General features: G+C 51.2%; 2 protein-coding genes across 2 annotated transcripts; one reads left to right on the top strand and one right to left on the bottom strand.

Annotated features, from left to right (window-relative positions):
• Positions 1–6,597: 6,597 nt before the first annotated feature.
• Positions 6,598–15,520, top strand: SCaMC (Short Calcium-binding Mitochondrial Carrier). Its single transcript, XM_003742248.2, has 6 exons — positions 6,598–7,038; positions 8,278–8,476; positions 12,658–12,791; positions 13,528–13,704; positions 13,849–14,068; positions 14,275–15,520. Exons 1-6 carry the CDS (start codon positions 6,727–6,729, stop codon positions 14,640–14,642), a joined length of 1,410 nt encoding a protein of 469 aa, XP_003742296.1. The 5' UTR covers positions 6,598–6,726; the 3' UTR covers positions 14,643–15,520.
• A 231-nt stretch (positions 15,521–15,751) lies between these two features.
• LOC100904755 (solute carrier family 40 member 1) lies at positions 15,752–19,255 on the bottom strand. Its single transcript, XM_029111160.1, has 11 exons — positions 19,128–19,255; positions 18,712–18,974; positions 18,315–18,560; positions 17,981–18,170; positions 17,725–17,912; positions 17,243–17,465; positions 16,933–17,135; positions 16,717–16,844; positions 16,414–16,532; positions 16,126–16,324; positions 15,752–15,853 (listed from the first exon to the last, which is right to left on the bottom strand). Exons 1-11 carry the CDS (start codon positions 19,253–19,255, stop codon positions 15,752–15,754), a joined length of 1,989 nt encoding a protein of 662 aa, XP_028966993.1.
• Between the last annotated feature and the right edge of the window lie 2,120 nt (positions 19,256–21,375).

Raw genomic sequence — 21,375 nt, 5'->3', positions numbered from 1 at the left:
ATTCTTTAGCCTCTTTGGCGGGCAAGGTCAATCTAAGTAGTGTGGTACATCACTCGTGTTTCAAGCTATCGATCAGTCTGTGGAATATTTCGTCACGAGTGATCCCCGCGACCGTGGTTAGATCGTGATCTCTGCTGAGCCTCATCTTCCGCCATGCTTGAGCAGTCCAACCGCCGGACGATATTCTTTGCTCGTAGGAATAATTGCTTCTCCTTGGGAGAACTTCCGTCTCTGCTGGGGACTATCGCGGCTTCCTGAGCCCCGAAATGCTCAGTCGCGCAGAGGAATACTAATTCGCTTACACGCCTCCTCGAACAGTCACACGGACTTCGTGGGACTGCGGATGCAGCCCTGGGGCAGAGAAGAACTATTTAGGCTGAGACTCGTGCCGCACCAGCTTGCCGAGTCTGGAGAATTCTTACAATTAGAGCCCACCCACACCACGACGCTTACGCGATCAACCGCCGCGCCGGACTGGACTGTGTTCTGGGATAGTCTACTCTAATTGAGAGCAGCCGCGCTGGATCTGACGTTTTCCCCCTTCACATTAGGCGCGTCATGCGTGGCCAATCTCTGTTGCTTGATCGAATCATACTCCTTTCGTCATCTTCCCGAGCTCCCCCAAGCTCGCAGACAACCCTCAGGTGGAATTCCTAGATTTGGGGAAAAATGATGAGGATCTAGATCAATTCCGCCGTGATCCATCGAGCGAGGATCTATCGAATCATTGATATTCCATCTCATGGCTGCTCGGGAACATCCTGCATTTATTTTCAGGGTTCTACGTGGATGAGGACTTCGTGCTCCTATTTCGGGTAGACAGTAAACGATCACTGCTACTTCACCTCGGGGCCGTTTCCACATCGTGGCGGATCGATGTACGTACGTCGTGGTTGGCGGTGAGATGATCCCCGGGAACTCTGGATACGATGGCGAGACTGATTGCTAGGGCTAGGCGTTTGTGGCGGACTTTTTTTGGGAATATCGCGGACCTGTGGCGGATCTCCCCAACAAAAATCGCGGACTTACGGCGGATGCTTATGTTTGTCTGCTGTCGTCAATCACCTCATGCTACCTAGGAGGCTTGAAGCTAGGACCAGAACTCACATTTCGTCACTGTTATGATTAAGCATATTGTACATGCTGAGATTCTCACTTTTTATACTACGTCTATCATCTCGAAGAACAGTTGCGCATTTCCTGAAAGATCTCTCATCAGCCGAAACACTGGTGCCGGGAACACTCAGACAAGTCAGAGCGATCTTCGCCAGTTCGGGAAAACGAGCCGTCGCATTTATCCACAAAACTATCGGATGAGACGAAGCCTCGAGTTTTCTCTTGGCTGACAAGTATAGTCGGAGTTCAGCCTCCCCCGGATCGTTTTCCTCGAACCACAGTATATTTTCGACGACGTAGCCGGCTTCGATCTCGATTGTTTTCAACTTCGCGGGGTCGAATACGCGACAGGCGCGGGAGAAGTTCGCAGCGGATAAGGACATCTCGCCATCGATGGTCCCCTTGGAATCTATCGAACGGGATGCGGGGTCTGTCACGGGAGGAGTCAAACTGACCATGTTTATTCCGTAAAAAAACTCCGAAATTCGCGGAAGGTGGGCATTCCGGCCGAAAATCGCGGATTTCATGGCGGATGTGGCGGCCGCCACAAACGCATAGCCCTACTGATTGCTGATCGCTCGAGATACTTTTATAGATGGACTCATCATCACTGAGACGTGTCAATATCTCACCGTACGGGCGTGAGGATCTCAGGGTTATCTCGCGCGTCCGATCGATGTGTGATGCCGTCGTTGATCGCGTAAGCGTCGTGGTGCGGGTGATCTCTTATTGTAAGAATTCTCCGTAAGATCTCGGGTCATTGCGGCGCGGTCTGGCGTGGCCGCTGCGACATCGTACGATAACTTGATCTACATACAAAGTTTCTCTCGGACAGGAAGTTGACGCAGACCAGTGCCTTTAGCGTAGGCGACATGCTCGAACCAATTGGCGACAGCGAGGGTAAACAGCTTAACATAAACCCTCATCAAGGAGACCTTCCGTCTACAAGGTTCAAATATTCAGTGCCCCATCGACGTTGTTGTGTCGGGTAGAGCTCGGAAAATTCTACCTGTGTTCAAGCCTAACGAGTCCTGTTATTTGCGGAGGAATAGCATATTTTAGGAGAATCCGGCACTCAGAAAGGTTCGTGGTGTTTCACTTACGAAGCTCGAGCGCACCTAGTTTTTTAATCGAGCAGACGTGACCTGCACGAAAAATAGGAAATATTCACCGCATGGATGGGTATCATCGCCGCTCATACCGGCACTGATGAGACGGGGTGTACCGAATGAAGCTCGCGATGACGAAGAAATGTGATGAATACTGAATGAGCCCCGCGGCTCTGTTGCGGGTGCGGGACGCCCTCGAGAAACATCTCCCAGAGTCCATTGGCTCTCGCAGAACCTCCGCGGCGGGAGAACTCCGATTTCTGAATAATTGAGCTCCCATGCCCAGATTACTCTGTTTGATCAGCACCTTGTTTACGCACAGACTCGACCTGCTCTTCTTCCCGGAGTGTTTCTCGAACCGCAATCCGAAATAGGGCGACAAAGTTGAAAAGCGGCGAGGCACCAAATTGACGAGCAAACACCTCCGTTGTTCCGGAACTCCGAGTTCTCAGAGTCTGCTAAGGGAAGGCGCGGTCGAACACTCGCGCTGGATTGCGAGAGTAGAACCCTTCGGAGCGTAGATGATTTTTCAACCGGAAGGTCAGGTGGGAGCTTTAGGGACTTGAGAAGGAGCCTATCCGGCTTCATTCACGCGAGACTTTCGAGTCCCTTCGAATTCCAACTGCGAAGATCGGAGTCAGACTCCCAATGGACCTTCGAGCAATCTAAATTCAGAGCTTCATCCCCCCGCTGGGTGCGCCGCAGCACTTTCGTAACGCGCGTGGTCTCTTTGCGGTAGATTGTGCTCCTCGCTAGGCCACCGTTTGAATCTGACCGGAAGGTGTTTCCTTTAACATAAGAGCTCCCCGCAGCGTCTGATTCAATGGCCAATTTTATTTATTTGTGTCAAACACGGAGTCTCTTCCGACCGAGGTTCGCAGACATACCGCGAAATGTCGAGAATGAGGCTCAAAAACCGCATGGTGGAAAGCTCCAAGTCCCATGAAACGCCGGGCTCGTTTGCCATCCTCTCTTTCTCTCGGAGCGAGAACCTACGCGTTTCTATATCTGTGAAACCTGCAAAACCCCGCTTGATGACTTACAATCCTTACAAAGTGGAACCGCATGTGCAAACGAGAAGTAGGGCTCCTTGTATGAGCGAACATCGTTTTACCGCAATTCATTTCCTTCGAATCCGAGCCATTGCGACTCGTTGACATAAGAGTACTCGAGTTGCCTCTCGGACAAGTTTCCCTTGCGAATGTGAGACGTAGGTGAGGAGAGAAAATCAGAAGATGAGAGCTTTTTGCGGTATCGCTCGAGACAATATTGAGCCAAGGAGCTTTTCTGAAAGCTCTTTCATGTATGAAGGTTAAACAAGAAGTTGGAGGCTATGTATTCGTGCCACGCTTTGCGTAGCCGACAGCTCGAACGCACGGAGCTTGAACGACGAAAATATTGACTTTCGAGATATCAAAAGCTAGCTATCAGCTCGAATGACCCGGCGGAGCTCGCGATACTCTCAGTCTTGAAGAGAAATCCACATCTCCACGAGGAAGCCACGGGATTGTATCTTACTGCGACCCACTTTCTTTCGTAGTCGTGGGAGCTCTGGACGCCCTATACCCCATCCTAAAGGATCCCCGACGAATGAACTGCGCTGGCACCGAGAAGTCGGATCTCCCGTGGGGAACATAATTCCGCCTCTGGTAGAATGGGAGAAATCGCTCCGACCCGGGGAGATCGTCGACCCTGGAAGGAAAATATAAGGGCTCCGTTGCACCGTTTCAGTTTCGCTACTTTCACCATCGCTTCGCTTGAAAGGTCTCCGGGTGTATCTCCCGCATCCTAGAATGCTGTCAGAGGGAAGCCGGAAGTTTCAGGACAGTGCGAACACTCAGCCTCCGTTTCCCTGCGACATCCCTCGAGGCGACGGAGACTCTGCCTGAACTACTCATTCTTCTTACATTAGAAGCTCCCGTCCGACCAGAAGTGGACCTCGGGCGTCGATTTTGGTGAGTTTCCGAGTAAGGGCCTTCTTTCCAATGTCGCGGGAGGGAGAGTCCTTCGTTTTGTAGTTTCATCGATCGCTGAGGTATATTCCTTTCTCTCTGAAAGGGTGGGTATTCTGGAGTGCTGCGTACGAGCGTCCCTCGATCTCGACGGTCCAGTTTTTGGGATCTCTGAGACCCCGCCACCGATTAAGCATCCCCGCCTACTCGGCTTGTCCCGCTTCTGAAACGAGCGACCCATCCCATTATCTTATTCTCCCGCTGGAACTCAGACCATCTCCTCGAATAGGAACAAGCGGCCACAGATGGGGCCAATCATAATCATGGGCGCCTCAGCCCTCCATTCGTCTCCCCGTACAAAGCAAGATCTGTTTATCTGTCAACCGAACTCGGCATTCGATCGAGGCGAAATCCTCTCAGCTCGCGCCAGCCTACGTTCAAGCGCGGCATCAGGACCCAACACGCCGAAAACACTCCTCCCTACGATATATGTATGATGATTGACGAGTGATTAGCGCGTCTCGAGCGAGGCGTGCTATTCCTTCGCGCGGGCTTTATGAACAGTGTAGCGTGTGGTCACTTCAACCTGTGACAACCTCCATGCGACTCGAGCATCTCCTCTGGCAAGATCCCAGCTGATAGCCAAAGCGGCCGACGTCTCAACCAGGACCGGCCACACTGTCAAAAAATGTAGGGCTCTCATGCCGTCCTCGCACTCATTTCCCGGCGGTGAGTCTTGTGCTTGGAGGACCGCGGTAGCCCTCCAGGCAGCGACGGAGCGAGTGAATCTCTCCAGGAGGAGCTTAAAATCCGACCCAGTTGAATTTCCTCGTCATATCGCCTCGGAAATCGAGATGTAATATTCTACCTCCGCTGTTTGATTTTCTCCTTTTCCGGGAGCTCGAGTCGAGGGTTGGACACCGGCATTTGTTTGCCGCTGAAGAGAATCCGCCATCATTCGGATGGGTGAATTATGTCTAATCAGTCGAGTTCATAAGTTTGGGCAACGAAAAATCTCAGGAAAGGCATGCGAAAAGGCAGTGAAAACCCTCGGAAAAAGCACCGAAACTTGGCAGAATAGGCGTTATAGGCAGGGAAACAAACGCATCAAAGCGTCCATCAGTCTCGTAACATGGATTCCCATCGGCGAGTAATCGACGCCGATCTGATACGAGCATTTTACAACGGCAAAAATTTTGCGCGTTCAGGCGGACCATCAGAACTCGTCGAAAGCAGGATGTGCTCCTGGAAACCAGGATCGCCGACCTCATCTCATCGCCGATCTCAATAGCAAACCCCCAGTTTGCCCAAAACCCTCGGGATTCGGCCTCTCAGAAGCTCAAAGAGACACTCCAGGCACGAGAAGAATGAAACAGGCATTTTGGATCAAAAAAAGCCGAAGAAGGCAGATACAGGCATTTAAGGCATAATGCCTGAACTCCCGAGCTCTACTGATGTGTCTCTGGGGGAACATATTATCTCTTCATTCCGCGGGCCACTGCTCGCTTGTTTCCAGCGCGGCGCGACGTGAACGCTGAGATGCCGACGAGATATTTGTCCTTATAGGTCTAATCTGTGGAAAGAGGGAGCTTCGGATTTCCTGTGAGTTTGGCCACTCGCTCGAACTATGGAGATCTTCTTGTCAGCACTTGGAAATGAGCGGTATTCCAGACTCGACTCGAGCTTTCTGACGGGCGCTACGCGACCAAAATCTGCGGTGGAAAATATTACGGGCTTTTACCAAGACGCATCATTCGATCCCACCATCACTATTTTCGAGGAGACCTGCTCGCCGCCGCCTACGCAGGTAGCACCAAGTCAGTGCGCATGCCGGAGGCAGAGATAGGCCAAGGTTATTATCACAACCAGAAAAAAACGGTCTAGACATGCAGGGAAGCGGTCTGCCGAATCGAGTCGATTACCGCGAACACGTCGACTTTGATCATCATCCGGCGATAAACTCTGGATCGTTGCTAGGTGACTCGAGACTCGAGCCCATATTTACGATCACGTTTACGATTGACTCTTTCCTTATTGTGTCGTCATCAATACGACAGGGCTGCTGATTCCAGGAGACTAGGGAGAAAAGCCTCAGGACTTGGTTGAGAGTCGGTGCCAGAATCGTAGGACGAGCGGAGTAGGAATCCCCGGAGCCGCAACGGCTGCCGAAAACCGGTCAACAAAGACGCTCGACGATTTTCTCAGCAATCCAATGCTGAAGATTCGAAACCGCCGTTCTCTGGCATGAGGACGATTTTCCGTCGCAAAGATTGGCGGGAATCAAATAAAACACGAAACGGCATACGTTTGTTCCCCTCTCATCTCTTAGTAGCCGCGCGACTTTTACTTGCTTTCCGTGCTTTAGTTCCGAAGGCTAAGACTGCAGAGGTTCGAATTCTGTTGTGTCTGCTGCTACTTTGCCCAGCCGCTGTGTGTGCTCCGCTGGAAGGAGACGATTTGGAGTGAAAGATAGCGAAAAATTAACCCGAGTTCGTTCATTGTGCTGGATATTTGATGCAGTGCCTGACTCGACGCCTTGGTCGACTGCGATGAAGTCAGCGGATTCCAGGCAGCATGAGCTCACACTGGAAACGGAGCGCCGACTCGAGGATCTTTTTGAGAAGCTTGACGTTAATGGAGATGGTCGAATCGACGTCTCTGACCTCACAGAGGGCTTGCAGAAGCTCGGGGTCCCTCATTCGTCGAATATGGCGATGAAGTTCATCGAGTCCTCCGATCTGACCCGCGATGGAGTGGTGGATTTCGCCGAGTTCGCGCAGTATGTGCGAGAGCACGAGAGAAACCTTAAATTGGTTTTCAATCGCATCGACGAGAACGCCGACGGTCACATCGATGAACAGGTGAGCTCCCCCGAAGGGTTCTGCGATCCAGTTCTCAGTATTCATACGGGACCGATATCCCTAGCTCCCTGGCTTGAAAGCATGTACGCTCAACCAGGTGGAGAATTCGGGTCCGGCTCTGGGTGTCGTTGACCCAGAATGACCGAGCGTGTCGATTGGATGGTTTGTTGGCTCGCTCGGAAGTGCCTTCGAGCTCCAGACAGAGGTGACTTTTCCGAACACGAATTGGCCGGTTTGTCGTCCGAGATCGGCGATCCCCTATCTCTACGGCTCCTCGGAGGCTGGCAGAGTTCCATATGATTGTGAATAGTAGGAGGCGCGAAAAAGGAATGGTTTCCCGATAAACTTGGCCGAGAGACAGTAACCTCACTTCTTAAGCGAGCTGCTGAGCTGCTCGTGCGCTGGATAGAGAGAACGTATGGGAAGTGCCGCTGTGCACGGGGGTAGGGAGAGGAATAGAATTTCAGTGCGGCCTTTCCGTTCCACCGCGTGGTCCGGATAAAAATGAAACCACCCGGTTTCAGGAGAGGGAGCTTTTGAATTCTCTAGGACTAACATGATTTGAGTCGTTTGAGTGTCTTGATACGACTGGGACAGCATTTCCGGCTCGGCCCGTTCGCTGCATGCCTAAGCGATGACCGGAGCCTATCCATGAAAGGAGAGCTCCGTGAATAAGCCAACCAGGCTTGCTCATATGTGTAAACATGCACTAGGTTGGTTATGTCCCCTCGGGATGTCCATAGCGTGTTAGACGATTCCAGCCTTCCAGTTGTTCGAGCGGGAAACAAAAACATGATTAGGGCCGAGATCGCCGCGCTTGAGGTCCTTGAATAGTCTCTCGGGATGTACCTAGTATCAAACAAACGTGGCGCTGCCGACAAAACAGGACAGAAATCACTTGATCTCGATGGAGAAGCAACATCCGCTGTGATGATCATTTTCAATGCTCGGATCATTCTTCTTGTGATTCTCTCGAGTCAATGAGATGCGGAATGAGAAGACTCGTAGAATGATCAGACTCCGAGAACGGCGGGACAGATTCGGATCGAATGATCGATTTCAATCGATGACTCCACGGCGTTGGAGAGTGTATACTACCAGAATAGAACTCCGGAGCCTTACGAAAACCCCGTTATAATTATCAATATTTATCGCTCCAGATAGAAGCGGGAAACGATGGACTCTGCTTCAAACGATATAACAACTCGGCTCATCGTTCTTTCTGTCGCACTTCCGCAGGAGATAATTTCATCCTTCTGGAAAATGGGGATCAAGATTGATCAGACCGAAGCTCACAGATTGCTCCGTCGAATGGACACGGACGGTTCCCTTACAATAAATTATGAAGAATGGCGAGACTACCTCCTGTTCCATCCTGCATCGAACCTCCATGATATCATATCGCTTTGGAGGCATCACTCGACCATCCTCGACGTGGGTGAGTACAAAGAGAGATGTTCTTGCACGAGAGCGCTCCATTCAAGACTTCGAGGGTGCAGCCATTCTGAGAAGATTTCGCCGAGACATTCTCACCGCGGAAGCTCTCGAGAAACTCCTCGGCGTTCGTCACAGCTTGGACAGCGCCTGCTCACTCTCGGCTCGCGTTCTGCGGCGAGTCCTTGAGGTTCTCGCGAGACAAAGACATCCACAGCGGGAAAAATGCGGTGTCGTTCCCGTGATTCGAGTCTCTCCGCTTTCCCGTGGAAATGCGATACCCAAACAGAACAGCTTCAGCTATATGTACCGTATCTTCCTCGTTCGATGTCGCCTGAGGAGGTCCTCATCCGCATGCTGAGGGAATCCTGTGCGGTATTCTGTTAGCCGTCATCGACATCTCATATGCGCAAGGCAGATCAATATCATTCGGGAATCTCTTGACAGCTCCAGAGGATTCGGAAATACGAATCTGCTCAGATGCTGCACATTATTTATGGAGGTCCCGCGGGGTGCAATGTGCCGAGTGAACATGCATATAACTATTCAATCTCAATAATACTCGTCCAGCCGCTGAGAATCTGAAGCCGAGTCCTACTATCTTTCTGGGAAGAAAAATATCTCCATCGGCTACATCTAGCGAGGTCCCGTGAGATAGCCGCCTGCTCGCGTGTTCAACTGCTGCCACATTGTCCAGCTCGTCTGCTCGCTCAGTGAAAGAATCGAGGCGCTCTGTAGAGCTGACTCGCTTTATGGGTAAACGCTGGCAAGGAGCGTGACATTCGATACGGTTGATGGAAACAACCTAATATGTCTGAGAGCTGCTGTCGTAAGAATACGCACAAGCAGCGGCGCTTCCCAGCTCCGCTAGTCTCGCTCGGAACATTTTTCCCGAAGACCTGTTTCTGTTGTTAATGCGATGACAGGTGATTACTCTTCCACTTCCCTGCATTCCCAAGCAGTGTGAATTATCCGTATCTCCGCGACTTCGTTGCATATTCGCTGCGGCGCGAGGATTACACAATCGACAGCGCGATTTCGCATAGCTGTCCCCGTGGTACGGGGAAAACGTCCAGTCTCCCGCATATCGGGAGCAATAAAAAGACAGACCCGATGAAAAAGACGGAGCAGGCAGCTCAGGCTGCTGTCATACGGGACGAGAGTCGGAATTCACAATCATAGGAAGTTGCACGACGTCGATGTGAATTCAGCTGGTTGATCCCGAAAGTCGGTTAGAAACTCTTGATTAGGGATGACCGATTGTCTCCCTGCTCGTGGCTTATTGGAGGATTCATTGATTTATTGTATGTCCTCGATCCGGAATCAGGCAGAAGACGGTCCGAGGCCGGATTCGCGGATCATCTGCTGTCAGCTCCGCGATCGTCATCTGCGTCGGATCTCTGATTGACGATTTTTTCTCGAGAAGAACAATTTTTGCCCCCGAACATCTGCTCACCAGTGAAACCCATTCCGACTGGTACTCGTCAGCTGGGGTTGCACACGCTGAGAGTGGGTCTCATTGAAGCGTTTTCTTAGATTCCGGGGGCGTCCCCATGGTTAGAGACCATCAGTGGGGTTAAGGGTGTCGTTGGAATGTTCTCGTGAGTCCGCCCAGCACTACCTCCCGACCAGAAGACTCTCTTCTCGAAACCCCTCGCTCATCTCGACATCCGTTGTTTCTATACGAGTGAGTTGTAGAACTCGATTTCCATCACCATTCGAAGGCAAGAAAATCTTCGTCCGGGAAACCTCGCGGTGCCTCGTCTGGTCTGACGATCCTCCTTGTCGAGAGTGCCGTATTCGGGTCCGAGAAGAGAGCGGTCAACTTCCCACCGCAAAAAAATAATCCCCGAAGCAGAGCTCCCTCACTAGAAGCCGCTTGTGGGGTTCTAGAAGTTTCTAGAACTTCGGTCGGGCCCCAGGTCGTTTTATCCGGGCTTGAGCGATACCTGCGGAGTGTTGCCGGTGCGGGAGATTCGCTGATACGGTATCTTAGGAAGCTGATTGCGAATCTCCCGACATTCTCTGCGTCATCGAATGAACTTTCGAAGAAACTTTCACTATCAGACCGGAAGACTAATCGAGCATCACTCATGAGCAACGGGCCGCGGTTCCAAGCCAGAGAAAACCCCAAGCGACCTTGACAATCGGAAAAACGTGACCGATATCCTCCTCCCGTTCGAGGGTCAAGGTGACACGTGACTCCAAGATCAGATTCACCATCGGGGCGGAGATTTTATGGCGACTTTCTCGTGAGAAAACCCGACGGTGCTTGTAGGCGGGAGGAGCGGCAGCGAGCGCGCGGGCAAGCGGACTTTCGCTGCTGCTTTCCCTTTCCAGCCCCCTTAGATACTGCCGAGCCGAAGCATTCGGCCAGACCTCTTGCATCCGCTCTGTGAGTGATATGGTGTTTGTGGAAGGCCACGATCTGTACCGAATTCGCGCCGAGAGAACTCACTGATCCAGTGGAGAAAAAAGGGTTGCTATTCGTTCCTTCAAGAAACGCGGACCTCGTTCGAATCAGTGTCAGTGATATTGGGCCCAGGTTTGGGATAAACCTCTACCGGCTCATTGAGACGACTCCGTGTGTTCGTGTGATATTTTTTGAACTGTGATCTCGAACCGATCGTTTCCACCGGGAAGATGATGAGCGCACTCTTCCTCCAGTTTTCTCCAGTACCAGATTTATATTGGGATGAAGTTCTGAGCAGAGGGGTGACATCCCATGGCAATGTCTTCGGTAAGCATTCTCAGTTCCTCATTCATCGTCTATGCGGTCGAAACTTGTCACAAGTTGGCTAGCCTCGAGTCGAGCAACGACTCTAGTTCAGTAACGAGTCCCGAGCCTCCAGATGCTGCGGCTCCTTGTCCGATTGACGCGCGGTCTCCAAAAGCAAAGCGATGAAGCGACTGAGGTCATTGTCTGACCTCGAAATTCTCACAAAGAGTTGGCAATCTGATCGTCTTCCGAGAGACATTCAAAGAGAACAGCCGCTACATATGAATGTTCACCTGTCGACGCGTCATCGTGGCAGGCGCCCGCACCGTCTGGCTCCCCGGTCGCTGTGACGTCGGTTTTACGTCACCGTGAGCAGTCATGACGTCGTAGACTTCGGACAGCGATTGTCGAGTGCCGGGGCTTCCAACGGAATTGGTCGACTTGCTTAGAAAGCTATTGACTCTTAATCCGCAGAGGTTTCTCTTGAGACTTCCGAAGCCCAGCGTTCGGTTTCGAGAGCTTTCGCTCCTCTGTCTGATCTCTTAGAACATAATCAGAGAAAGCGAGATGCACTGTCTGATTCCAACTCACAGAGGAGGGGGATTCCCCGATGTTGCTGAGCCGCTGACGCAGCGCTTCGCCTTTTCGCGTATTGACTCCACTTATCTCGGCACATCGAATTCTGCGTCGTTCTTCTGGGTATCGCGAGACGTCTCGTCGCCTAATTGTTCGTTCCGCGGAGCCACCGGGCGACTGTACGGAATCATCGGTTTCGGCTCTCATGCGTTGCCTACTGAGCACTTGTCATTGGAGCGTGATTGCGAAATTCTTTTCGTCACACAATCGAAATCCCGCATTAGGGCATTCGACGACGGCAACGGCGCGTGACCGCTTCTGTCCGGAGATCACCGCGACACGTGGAGGCTCCGTGAACTTATGATATTGTTCGATTTACCGATCGACTCCATCGGCATGCTGAGAGCTAAGCGGCAAATTACTCTCATCTTCCATGAGTTCCTCACCACCACACCCCAGGACGCGAAATCTGGAGTTGTCCCACTTTGATCCAGAGATGATTGCGGAACCTGTAGCTTTGCTCAAGAATTTCGAGGCTCCTTGTACCTCCGACCCGAAGCCAAGTCCAAGAGAAATTTCCACGCGACCCTTCCCTTTTGATGGGCTCAAATGATCTAAATTGCTAGCTGGTCCTGCGGAGCTCATTCCCTGTTTCTGGGCACGCCGTCCGAGGGCTCCCAAGGACCTTCCGCGCTCACGGCGCTGTCTGAGAGACAGAATCGATTCTTTCCTGATACCTTGATCGACTCAGATCTACCGGCGTGGATAGTTCGGGTTCTGGTCGCCATGCAACGACCCTGCAAACACTGGATATTCTGGGATAGGTACAATGTCACCTACATCGAACACATGATCTTTCTCAAGGCATAAGTGGTCCAATTAATTTCCAGGCGAGGACTCATTAGTTCCGGATGATTTCACTGAGGCTGAATTTCGGGAAGGAATCTGGTGGCGACATCTGGTTTCAGGAGGAATTGCTGGAACAGTTTCAAGAACCTGCACGGCACCTCTGGACAGAATCAAGGTTAGTATGTTTATCCCGAGTCTCCGAGCGCGGAGCCGGAGCTCCGAGGTTTGCCACGGACCCCCAAGTGTCGGCTCCTGTGAGCGGTGAAATGTCGGGAATCGAAATCACTCCGTCATAACGCGAGCGGCGTCGGCGAGGGCCGCTGGTTACCGTCTGGAAAGTTCTTTTAGTTGCGTCACGCACATGTCGAATTGAGCGGACCCGGAACTGCGGGGCGGCTAGTAAGCAGACGAAGGGAGAAACAGAACGTTAGCCTACTCCGAAGCGGAAAATCACTGTCACAGCGGTTCCGGTCACCGAATCGAATTCATAGATGTCGGTCGTCCTGACAGCGCACTAGGCTCACAGTAAAAATCAACCTCTGGACCTCTCAGCGGTTGTAGGATCATGAAATGAGGTTTCCTTATCGCTGACCGGTGCTTGGTCGTAGTGCAAAGACCACCTTAATCTGCCCGCAAAGGTGCTTCTCTTCTTGGGGAACCTCATCGGCGTGCCGCTCAATTGCATCTCGATTAGATCTGGTTTTTCTGCGCAAAACGATTGGTGGGCAGCCAAAGATAACAATTCAGCAATCCTTTCACCCGTCAGACAACCGTCACATTCTAACATTCCGGAACGCGGCGGAGAAAAATGGGGAATCCCGGAAAACGCAGCTGGCGGCGGCGGCTTTGACGCTTCGCGGAACTCTGTTTCGTGACTCATCATTCGAGACTGATTTCCCTTTGTATTCCAGGTATTCCTCCAAGTTCACGGGAAAGAATGTGGTACGGTTAAAAACTGTTACAAGCAAATGATAGCAGAGGGCGGACGGAAATCATTATGGAGAGGGAATGGCGTGAACGTAATGAAAATCGGTCCAGAGTCCGCCATCAAGTTCCTAGCATACGAGAAGGCCAAACAAATCATTCGGGTAAGTCTCGAGTCGTTGTCGAAAGCGTCCTCGTTTACCGAAGCTCCAATCGAATCAAGATCACGTGACCGGAAAATTCCATGGGATTGTTGCGGGAGGCGGCTATCGATCGACGAAAGTTCACCTGTCAGTCTCTTCTTTCAGGGCGATGAGCAGAGGGATGTCACACCAATGGAGAGATTCTGCGCCGGTTCCATAGCCGGCTCGACTGCGCAGACGATCATCTATCCGATGGAGGTCTTGAAGACACGATTGGCTCTGAGGAAAACTGGACAGTATAATGGGATTTTCGATGCCGCACGCAAGATATTCCGTCAGGAGGGCCTCTCTTCATTCTACAGGGGTTATGTGCCCAATCTGCTCGGTTCGTACCACCTAACCAATGCATCCGCTGTCCAGCACAGCTCTGGATTCACTTGGAGCTCAGCTGTTCTCTGGAATGCGGGACAGCTGAGTGCTCGTATGTTCACTCATGACAATCAAAAAAAAGATCTCATCCATCGTATCAGATTCGCCACCAGCCTCTGGCGCATTGAACTACCGACCTAATCGCGAACTCTCTTTTGGCAGGAATCATTCCGTATGCCGGCATCGACCTCGCCGTGTACGAGACGCTCAAGAAGCTTTACATAAGTGAGCGGGGCTTGAGCGAGGATCCCAGTGCATGGGTCATGGTCGCTTGTGGCACAACATCCTCGACTTGTGGTCAAATCGCGAGTTATCCCCTGGCGTTGGTCAGGACACGGCTACAAGCCGCCGATCCCTCACTACCTCGGCACTCATTTGGGAAAATGCTGTACGAGATTGTCGTCAACGAAGGTCCCCGAGGACTCTATCGGGGGATCGCGCCGAACTTCATGAAAGTCGCACCTGCAGTTTCTATCAGCTACGTCGTATACGAACACGTGCGGAAGGCCCTCGGAGTGGAAATGACGTGAACGCTCCGTATAAGTGTCCGTAACTGAAGCGTATGTTAATCTCTCGAATGTTCGTCGGAATATCATTGTTCGTATACTTTCTGCCGCATTATTGTGCTAGCATTATCAAGAATTTGAAAGTCAGGTCGCGAGGCTGATCGCTTCGACAAGTGCTGTGATATCGACTCTCTCTAGTACATTGCCCAGGACCTCCGGTCCTAGAGTGCTCTGGGAGATAATCGAGAAACCGATTGAAGGTTCTGCTGGTTTTTGAACGTATCTTGTATAAGTTCGGCGACAGAATGACAGGCCGAATCCTGAAAACGTCCTCCCGCGATTTAGGTATCATCATCAACTAATTTAGTACATAAACAATCATCGCGATGAAGCTCTGGAAGACAGACGCATGTAGGAGACGAATGGATTCGTGGAGGAGTCATCCGACGGCGGGGAATTTCGTGATAGATAGACGAATTTTTCGACACGGAACAGAAGCTTATTCAGCTTTGCCAAAGGATTTGCTAATTGCAAAATATCACGTGATTGCTTTTTTTATATCGGAAACCGTCGCTACGGAGCTGATCCCGCGAGGACTCTACGATCGCTACTGTGCGCGGCTCTTTCGGCATGTTTCGCTCTTCGAACAAACTAGTTCGATTGATCTAAATCTAGACAAACGAGAAGAGATATCACCTTCGCTCGGACGAGATGCGCGGAGAGCTTCATCGTTGCAAGGAGAATGATCGAAGTGATGGACATCGTAGAATAGGAAAATTGGTGGAAGTCATCTCTCGTTGATGAACCTCCTTATACACGGGTTTCGCGCCAAGGTTTCTGTCAGCGAGAAAGCTCTAAGTTACCATATTGCTTGCCCGATGGCGAATAAAACTGAACGTTTCGAAATCTCAATCTGGTAATCTTCACTCGAAGCGCCCCCACAATAAAAAATCAAGTTCTCTCAGCGTCTAAAAGGCCGATGATATTTATCACTCCTATGCTACTGGATTGTGCATAGCTTGATATATTATTGACATCGATATATTCCGGGCGAAATCACTCGGCGGATTCAAAGGAATTTCGAGATCACACAATCTTTAAAAATGTACATTTACAGCGCCCGTCGATTGAAGTCAATGTTGCAGCAATCGAACGCCTTCGTGGCTTGAGGCGACGCTCAGTCGCGGTAAGATCGGCATCGAACTCAACAGATTCGTCAGGCTGAAGTCGTTTTCCTGCAAGCAGAGAGTAAAGACTACCTCAACACGCTCGGTCAAGCTTACTCGCCCGTAAGTCCTTGCGTACCGCTCCAGACTGGTCTCTTCTTCATAAGGCCCTTTCGTGTTCTAATCAAATGAGAACTCCCCGCAATCGTGGAGCGACCCCGCCAGTCTCGTCTGTCCGTCGTGGGGGAAACTTATACGCCCAAATTTAGTCTGCAGCGACCACGGTCACTATAGGAGCTAAAAATGGAATGTGCTGACATGCCATTCTACAACAGCCTCACCTCAGAGTCAATGCTGGAACATTCTCCGTCGTCGGGAAATATTATCTCCGGATTCGAGCTGTCCAATACCACTTGCACAGAGCTGAATAGTTCGTCGACGTGAGCCATGTCGACGATTTCCGTGACCGGAGTCCCGATGTCCTCCTGATCAGACAATGGTCGGGAACAGCAGTTCAGGCAGAAGTAGCAGAAGAGCGACCTTGGAGGGCAGTGCGTCTTAAATGGGGTTTCCAGCAAATCATGAGCCTCAATTCCAGGAATTTTTGCGTCGGAGATCTCGGAACTCACCTCCCGCCCCCTTCCTGACGTCGACAGAACTCTGCATAGCATGCGGTCCCCGCGCAGGAGAATAGAAACGAGATGATGATCAGCAATCCGAACGTATCGAACCACGGGATGAATATGACCTGGAATGAAGAAAAATTCATGGCGATACTAGGGATTTAAGTCCGAAAGCCGAAGTCTGGTCGATTAACGTTTCGATCGCTGAGACATCTGTTTGAATCATATCCTCACTTCCGATTTCAGGGTCGTCTCTCCTTAGACCCGCCGGATTCTTTGTCACCGTCAGACATTCCGTGAGTTTCTTACCATGACGAATTTCAGGAGATCCATCGATACATTGATCGAATACTGAACACCGTTGATACAGCCGCGTTCCCCATCATCGACTAATTCTTGGAGCAGCTGATTGACGGCCAAATCCGCGATCCACAATCCTAGTTGATGACCATTTAAAATATTATTCGATAGGGATACGGCTCTCTGAGTGAAAATGCTCAGGCAGTGTATGCTCTGAATTCTTACCGAATCTCGCGAGACACATCCCCGCCACGAGCATGACGACCGAACGATTCGCCCCGAGCGATAAATCGTGCGGGGGATCTTCGAGCAGCGTATCGTTGACGAAGTACATCGTGGCGTTGTTGAGATTTCCCGTGATGTCAATCTCTCTCCGGATATCGAATCCTAAGGTTCGGGTGAAGTTGTATACAGCGTCCCCGAAGAGTCTGTGGATTAACTGAATAGCTGTCTTTGGAGAGTTGTCATTCGTCGATGCTAATCCCCAGAATTGTGAGCGGATCGATTCATAAGTCCATCAGAGAGAATCGATCACCTGGTCAGCATGGGATCGAAGGGACTTCCTTCGACGAACACGGAGGCGACGCAGAGTGTTATACAGGACACCAATAGAACGAATCCGAAGAGTCCTGTTCGCTCTAATCCTATTCGCCTTCGCAACCAGGGATAGGCAAGAGTTCCACATACTCCCACGAATCCAGTCCCTGCTGAGACGATACCAACGGCCGCTTCGGAGATCCCTTGTTTGTAGATATACCCTGCGAGAGGAGGAGCGAGCCTGCGAGTCAGATCCGGAGAACTCGGAGCTTTTCAGCATTTCGCGATTGATTAATCCGCCTTCTTCCCGGTTAGGAAATTCGATCAGTACACGATTCCCGCCGATTTCAAAACGGTTTGGAGTGAAACGAAATGCATTTTTGAAGTCAATCGTTAGTAGGCTCGACAGCATCGACATCGGTGTGTCACATTTCCTAAAATTGGACTGAGGCAGATGATGAGTTGTCAAATTATCCTAACCGACTGTAATGCTGTCGAACATCAGGACTGTCATGAATGTCAAGGCCAAGCCCAATCCGGCGAAGCACACCGGGTGCTGGAGGAAACGGATCCAGCCGCCGAGATAATCTCGAATTTTGTAGCGGATTCGTTGACAGGGTCGCATGTTCTCATCTACGAGAGAAACACGAACGGGTAATGAGCTTGTCCTACGAGTGACATCTTGGCACTGGGGGAAAACGGGCCGGTGAACTCACATGCTCCGTGGGAGATATACTTCATGGCGAGCACGGGCACGTTCACATAGAGGTCTAACAGGAGTCGATACTCGAGGTATACGCTAACGAGATTCCATGCCGCGAGGAATACAGCTCCCAGGGCGAGAGACCTTGCCATGATTTGGCCGACGAATAAAGGGGCCAGGAGCTTCGACACCATGTCGATTCGACGGACCATTGCGTTCATGACTGAAATGGGAATATTCGTTCAATTCCGAATTTACATGATTCAACGTTGAATGATCCTATAGTCCATTCCAAGCATTTGCCGGACACCCGATATGGAGGTTGCATCCAATCGGATCGTAAGCATGAGGAACATCAGAAGCTCACCCGCGAGCTTCTCACGGCTGCCGTGCGCCAAGACGATCAGCCAATCTTTCTCCACGCATATGATATTCGCGAGGGACCCGAGACGACTCAAAACCGCCATAGCTACCACCAGGCCTTGGCCGGCGATCTCGATCCAAGCGTCATGGATATTCGTCTTCAGTTGAGTCTCGAACATCATTACCATGCAGAGGAACGTCGCACACAGAACCACGGTCGCGTTCTGGAAACCTAAAGACATCTTTGCCGCTGAAAATATTCTTCGCGTTATCAACCGATCACCTCGTAGCGCCAGAGTCGATACGAGTGTAGGTTCGAGAAGTTTCCGGCTACTTCCGAAAAAGTCGGATGGCAACAGCAACGGCTGGGAATTCCAACTCATTCGCATCCGGAAACTCACCTTTCAGTCTTGCCGTCTTGTCTACCCAACGGCCTATAGGTGCACCGAACAAAATGATTGCGACTGAAGCACTGAAGCCGTAGATGGCGGCTAGCCTCAATGAGTCCGGGTACAGTTTAATATAAAAGAGTCCCACCGCGAACGACCACATGTTATCACCCCATGAAGACAAAGCACGACTGAGGTAGAGCTTCGTTGTGTTTCGCCACCGTGGCTTACTACCTCCTTCACAATCTCCCCTAGCATCCGCTCGCCGAGCTCTCCTGGAATGAAGACACGGAACATGGACAATCACTCGACATCAGAGACGGAGCCGCGTCGGAAGAGCTTCCAGGATACACAGGTGCAACTTTCCCCCGTGGGCTCCGTCATGCGATGCCGTTCGGGTAATTCAAAGCCCCGCATAAAATGCTCACCGGTTCTCTTTGTCGATCCTCCTGCCCCGCGGATGTTTGTCGAGACTTCGGTTCCTCCGCAGTGTGCCACCGGAGCTTGGGCCATCGTCATCCACTTCCCGGAAACTGGTCTTCGTGTAACGCGGCATGGCCTCCGAGGCTCCTCCGGTGACAGAGAAAGATCCCGCTCAGGACTCGAGAGCTCCTGCGAAGCGCTGAGCTGTCAATGATCACCCATCGCGGCGTGAGTCCGCAGGTATCGCATGCTGGCTCGACAGCGAGCGCGAATGAAGGTTCTGCTGATAAGCGTCAGAGGTCCACAGACGAATTCGCAGAAGAGCGGAAGGTCCAGCACGAAGGATGATGCAGAGCCCTTCTCCTGAGTTATTTCAGGAAACTCATCGATTGAGGTCTTGCTGCACAAACAAACGCTCGCACACTTACATACCCACTAAGTCACTCGACTCGTGCCAGCTAGCGAGTTTGCCTTCTCAGACTGTACTCTTCACTAAGCGACCCGCAAGCTTGGGCTCTCACATGGTTGACCGTCGTGAGATAGATAATCAATCTAGGCTCTTGGAGGAGGCTTCAAGCCATTAGGTTGTTGTCCCTGGTTCCAAATTACACGAGTTCATCACCAATCCATTATTTCACAAATAGAGCAGGAGGATGTCCTACGATTAGCTCGCAAGGAAATTGAGGAAAGTTACACCTGTCGACTTGATCATCGCCGTCGAGCCCTCCAGCAAGGAGAGAATGCCATACAGAGAGTCAGTAGAACCGATATGGCAACGACTTTATTGGCTCAACGAAAGCAGGATGGTCCCAGCGGGTCATTTTCAATATGCATGAAGAGCGTTTCCGTAGCCGTATCCGTGTCCCGTATACAATCCGTGGGACCACGCGCGTCCTGAGAGTTGACCGTTCCTGTAGGGCCAGGCATCCCCCCCGTGGATTCCATCGTCTAGATATCCCGCCGATGCTCCCACGAGTAGAAGACAGAGGAAGGGAGAAGGACGCACCGTGGGCGGGGGAGAATCGATCGCGAAGGACAAAGATGGCATTCTACAGACGAAATCATGGAGATGAGCTCCGAATGGTCATCTCTTCTCAAGCTCTCAACCCACCACGATCGATTCATATCGATCGGATGCTCGATACCGGACTGATATTGCGCAATTAGCGCCAGAGTTATATAAGCAGTCTCGGTCTGCATTTGGATCGGAGACCGAGCGAAGGCCGAATTCAACAGAGCGGAATTTCGATCCCTCTCCGTAATGACTTTCCAGCCTCGTGCTCGAGAGGGTGGATTGAGGCAAACAATTCCCGACAGCTCATGGGAAACGAAAGAGTTCTGTGCACAGCAGTTTTCTCCGGGCGCACAAGCTAGACCGATTAGGCGCGAAACCGATCGCGTCTTTGTTAGAAGAAAAAGTGATTTCGAGCAGGGGTGAGTGTCTCATCGTGGACTGCCACAGAGTTCCGGATCATTCGTCTGTCAACATCTCAAGATGTTGACGCCCAACGCCAGCAAATCGCTTACTCATGCATGTCCTACTCCGATTTCTCAAAATCATATCGACTTCCATTCCCCTTGACCATTCCGGATCCATATTTGTTTATTCATTTTCCATCCCTCGATTGAACTCATGAAATTCGTCACATTCGTCATTCACAAGTCGTGGGTCTCGCCGTAGATCTCGATGCTGATTATTTTTCTGGAGGGTCTCCCAGGAATCAGTCGCAGGAGTTCATTCTTTGGCAGCATAGGGCTTATGGGTCATTTATGAGAAGGTCGGTATTTTAGAATCAATTAGGGCTCCAGACAATTCGGAGACAGACTGAGCACTTCCATCGGTATGGCCCTCGCTTGGACGTCCGACTATACAAACTCGAGCGCGCCCATTTTTTACAATAAATTACCGTCGCCATCACTAATCGAATTCGCCTATCCAGAGCAGTCAAGTGGTCATTCGTGAGAAGGGGATATAGGGGATCGCTGCGCGTGATCCGATCGACGCTGCTCCCCATATGATCCACAAAGAGAGACAGTCGTTGATAAGTTGAGTTGCGTAGTCTGAGAACGATGCGAAAAAAAAATTCGAGATCAGGTAGGATTAGTGATGGTCTTCGTTTTTCAGCTCTGAATAAAATGCTTGGGCTGACTACTCACAAACAACATTGGTAAAGCGGAGCCAATATGGAGAACTCGTCGGTTTGCGGATCGCCGAAGCTGGAAAACGGATGAGAGATGTAGATGGGACCCCGA

This window comes from Galendromus occidentalis, unplaced genomic scaffold (assembly GCF_000255335.2).
Source record: "Galendromus occidentalis unplaced genomic scaffold, Mocc_1.1 scf7180000077360, whole genome shotgun sequence".
NCBI lineage: Eukaryota > Metazoa > Arthropoda > Arachnida > Mesostigmata > Phytoseiidae > Galendromus > Galendromus occidentalis.
Note: the sequence above shows the minus strand (reverse complement) of the source record. Positions and strands in the feature narration are given on the sequence as shown.

Coding starts and splice junctions, on each gene's coding strand:
- SCaMC (XM_003742248.2), top strand. CDS start 6,727: ATGAAGTCAGCGGATTCCAGGCAGCATGAGCTCACACTGGAAACGGAG. Junction 12,792..13,527: donor CACCTCTGGACAGAATCAAG/GTTAGTATGTTT, acceptor TTTGTATTCCAG/GTATTCCTCCAAGTTCACGG. Junction 14,069..14,274: donor TTATGTGCCCAATCTGCTCG/GTTCGTACCACC, acceptor CTCTTTTGGCAG/GAATCATTCCGTATGCCGGC.
- LOC100904755 (XM_029111160.1), bottom strand. CDS start 19,255: ATGCCGCGTTACACGAAGACCAGTTTCCGGGAAGTGGATGACGATGGC. Junction 17,466..17,724: donor GTTCGACAGCATTACAGTCG/GTTAGGATAATT, acceptor CTCCTCTCGCAG/GGTATATCTACAAACAAGGG. Junction 16,845..16,932: donor GATGTGTCTCGCGAGATTCG/GTAAGAATTCAG, acceptor GTCATCAACTAG/GATTGTGGATCGCGGATTTG.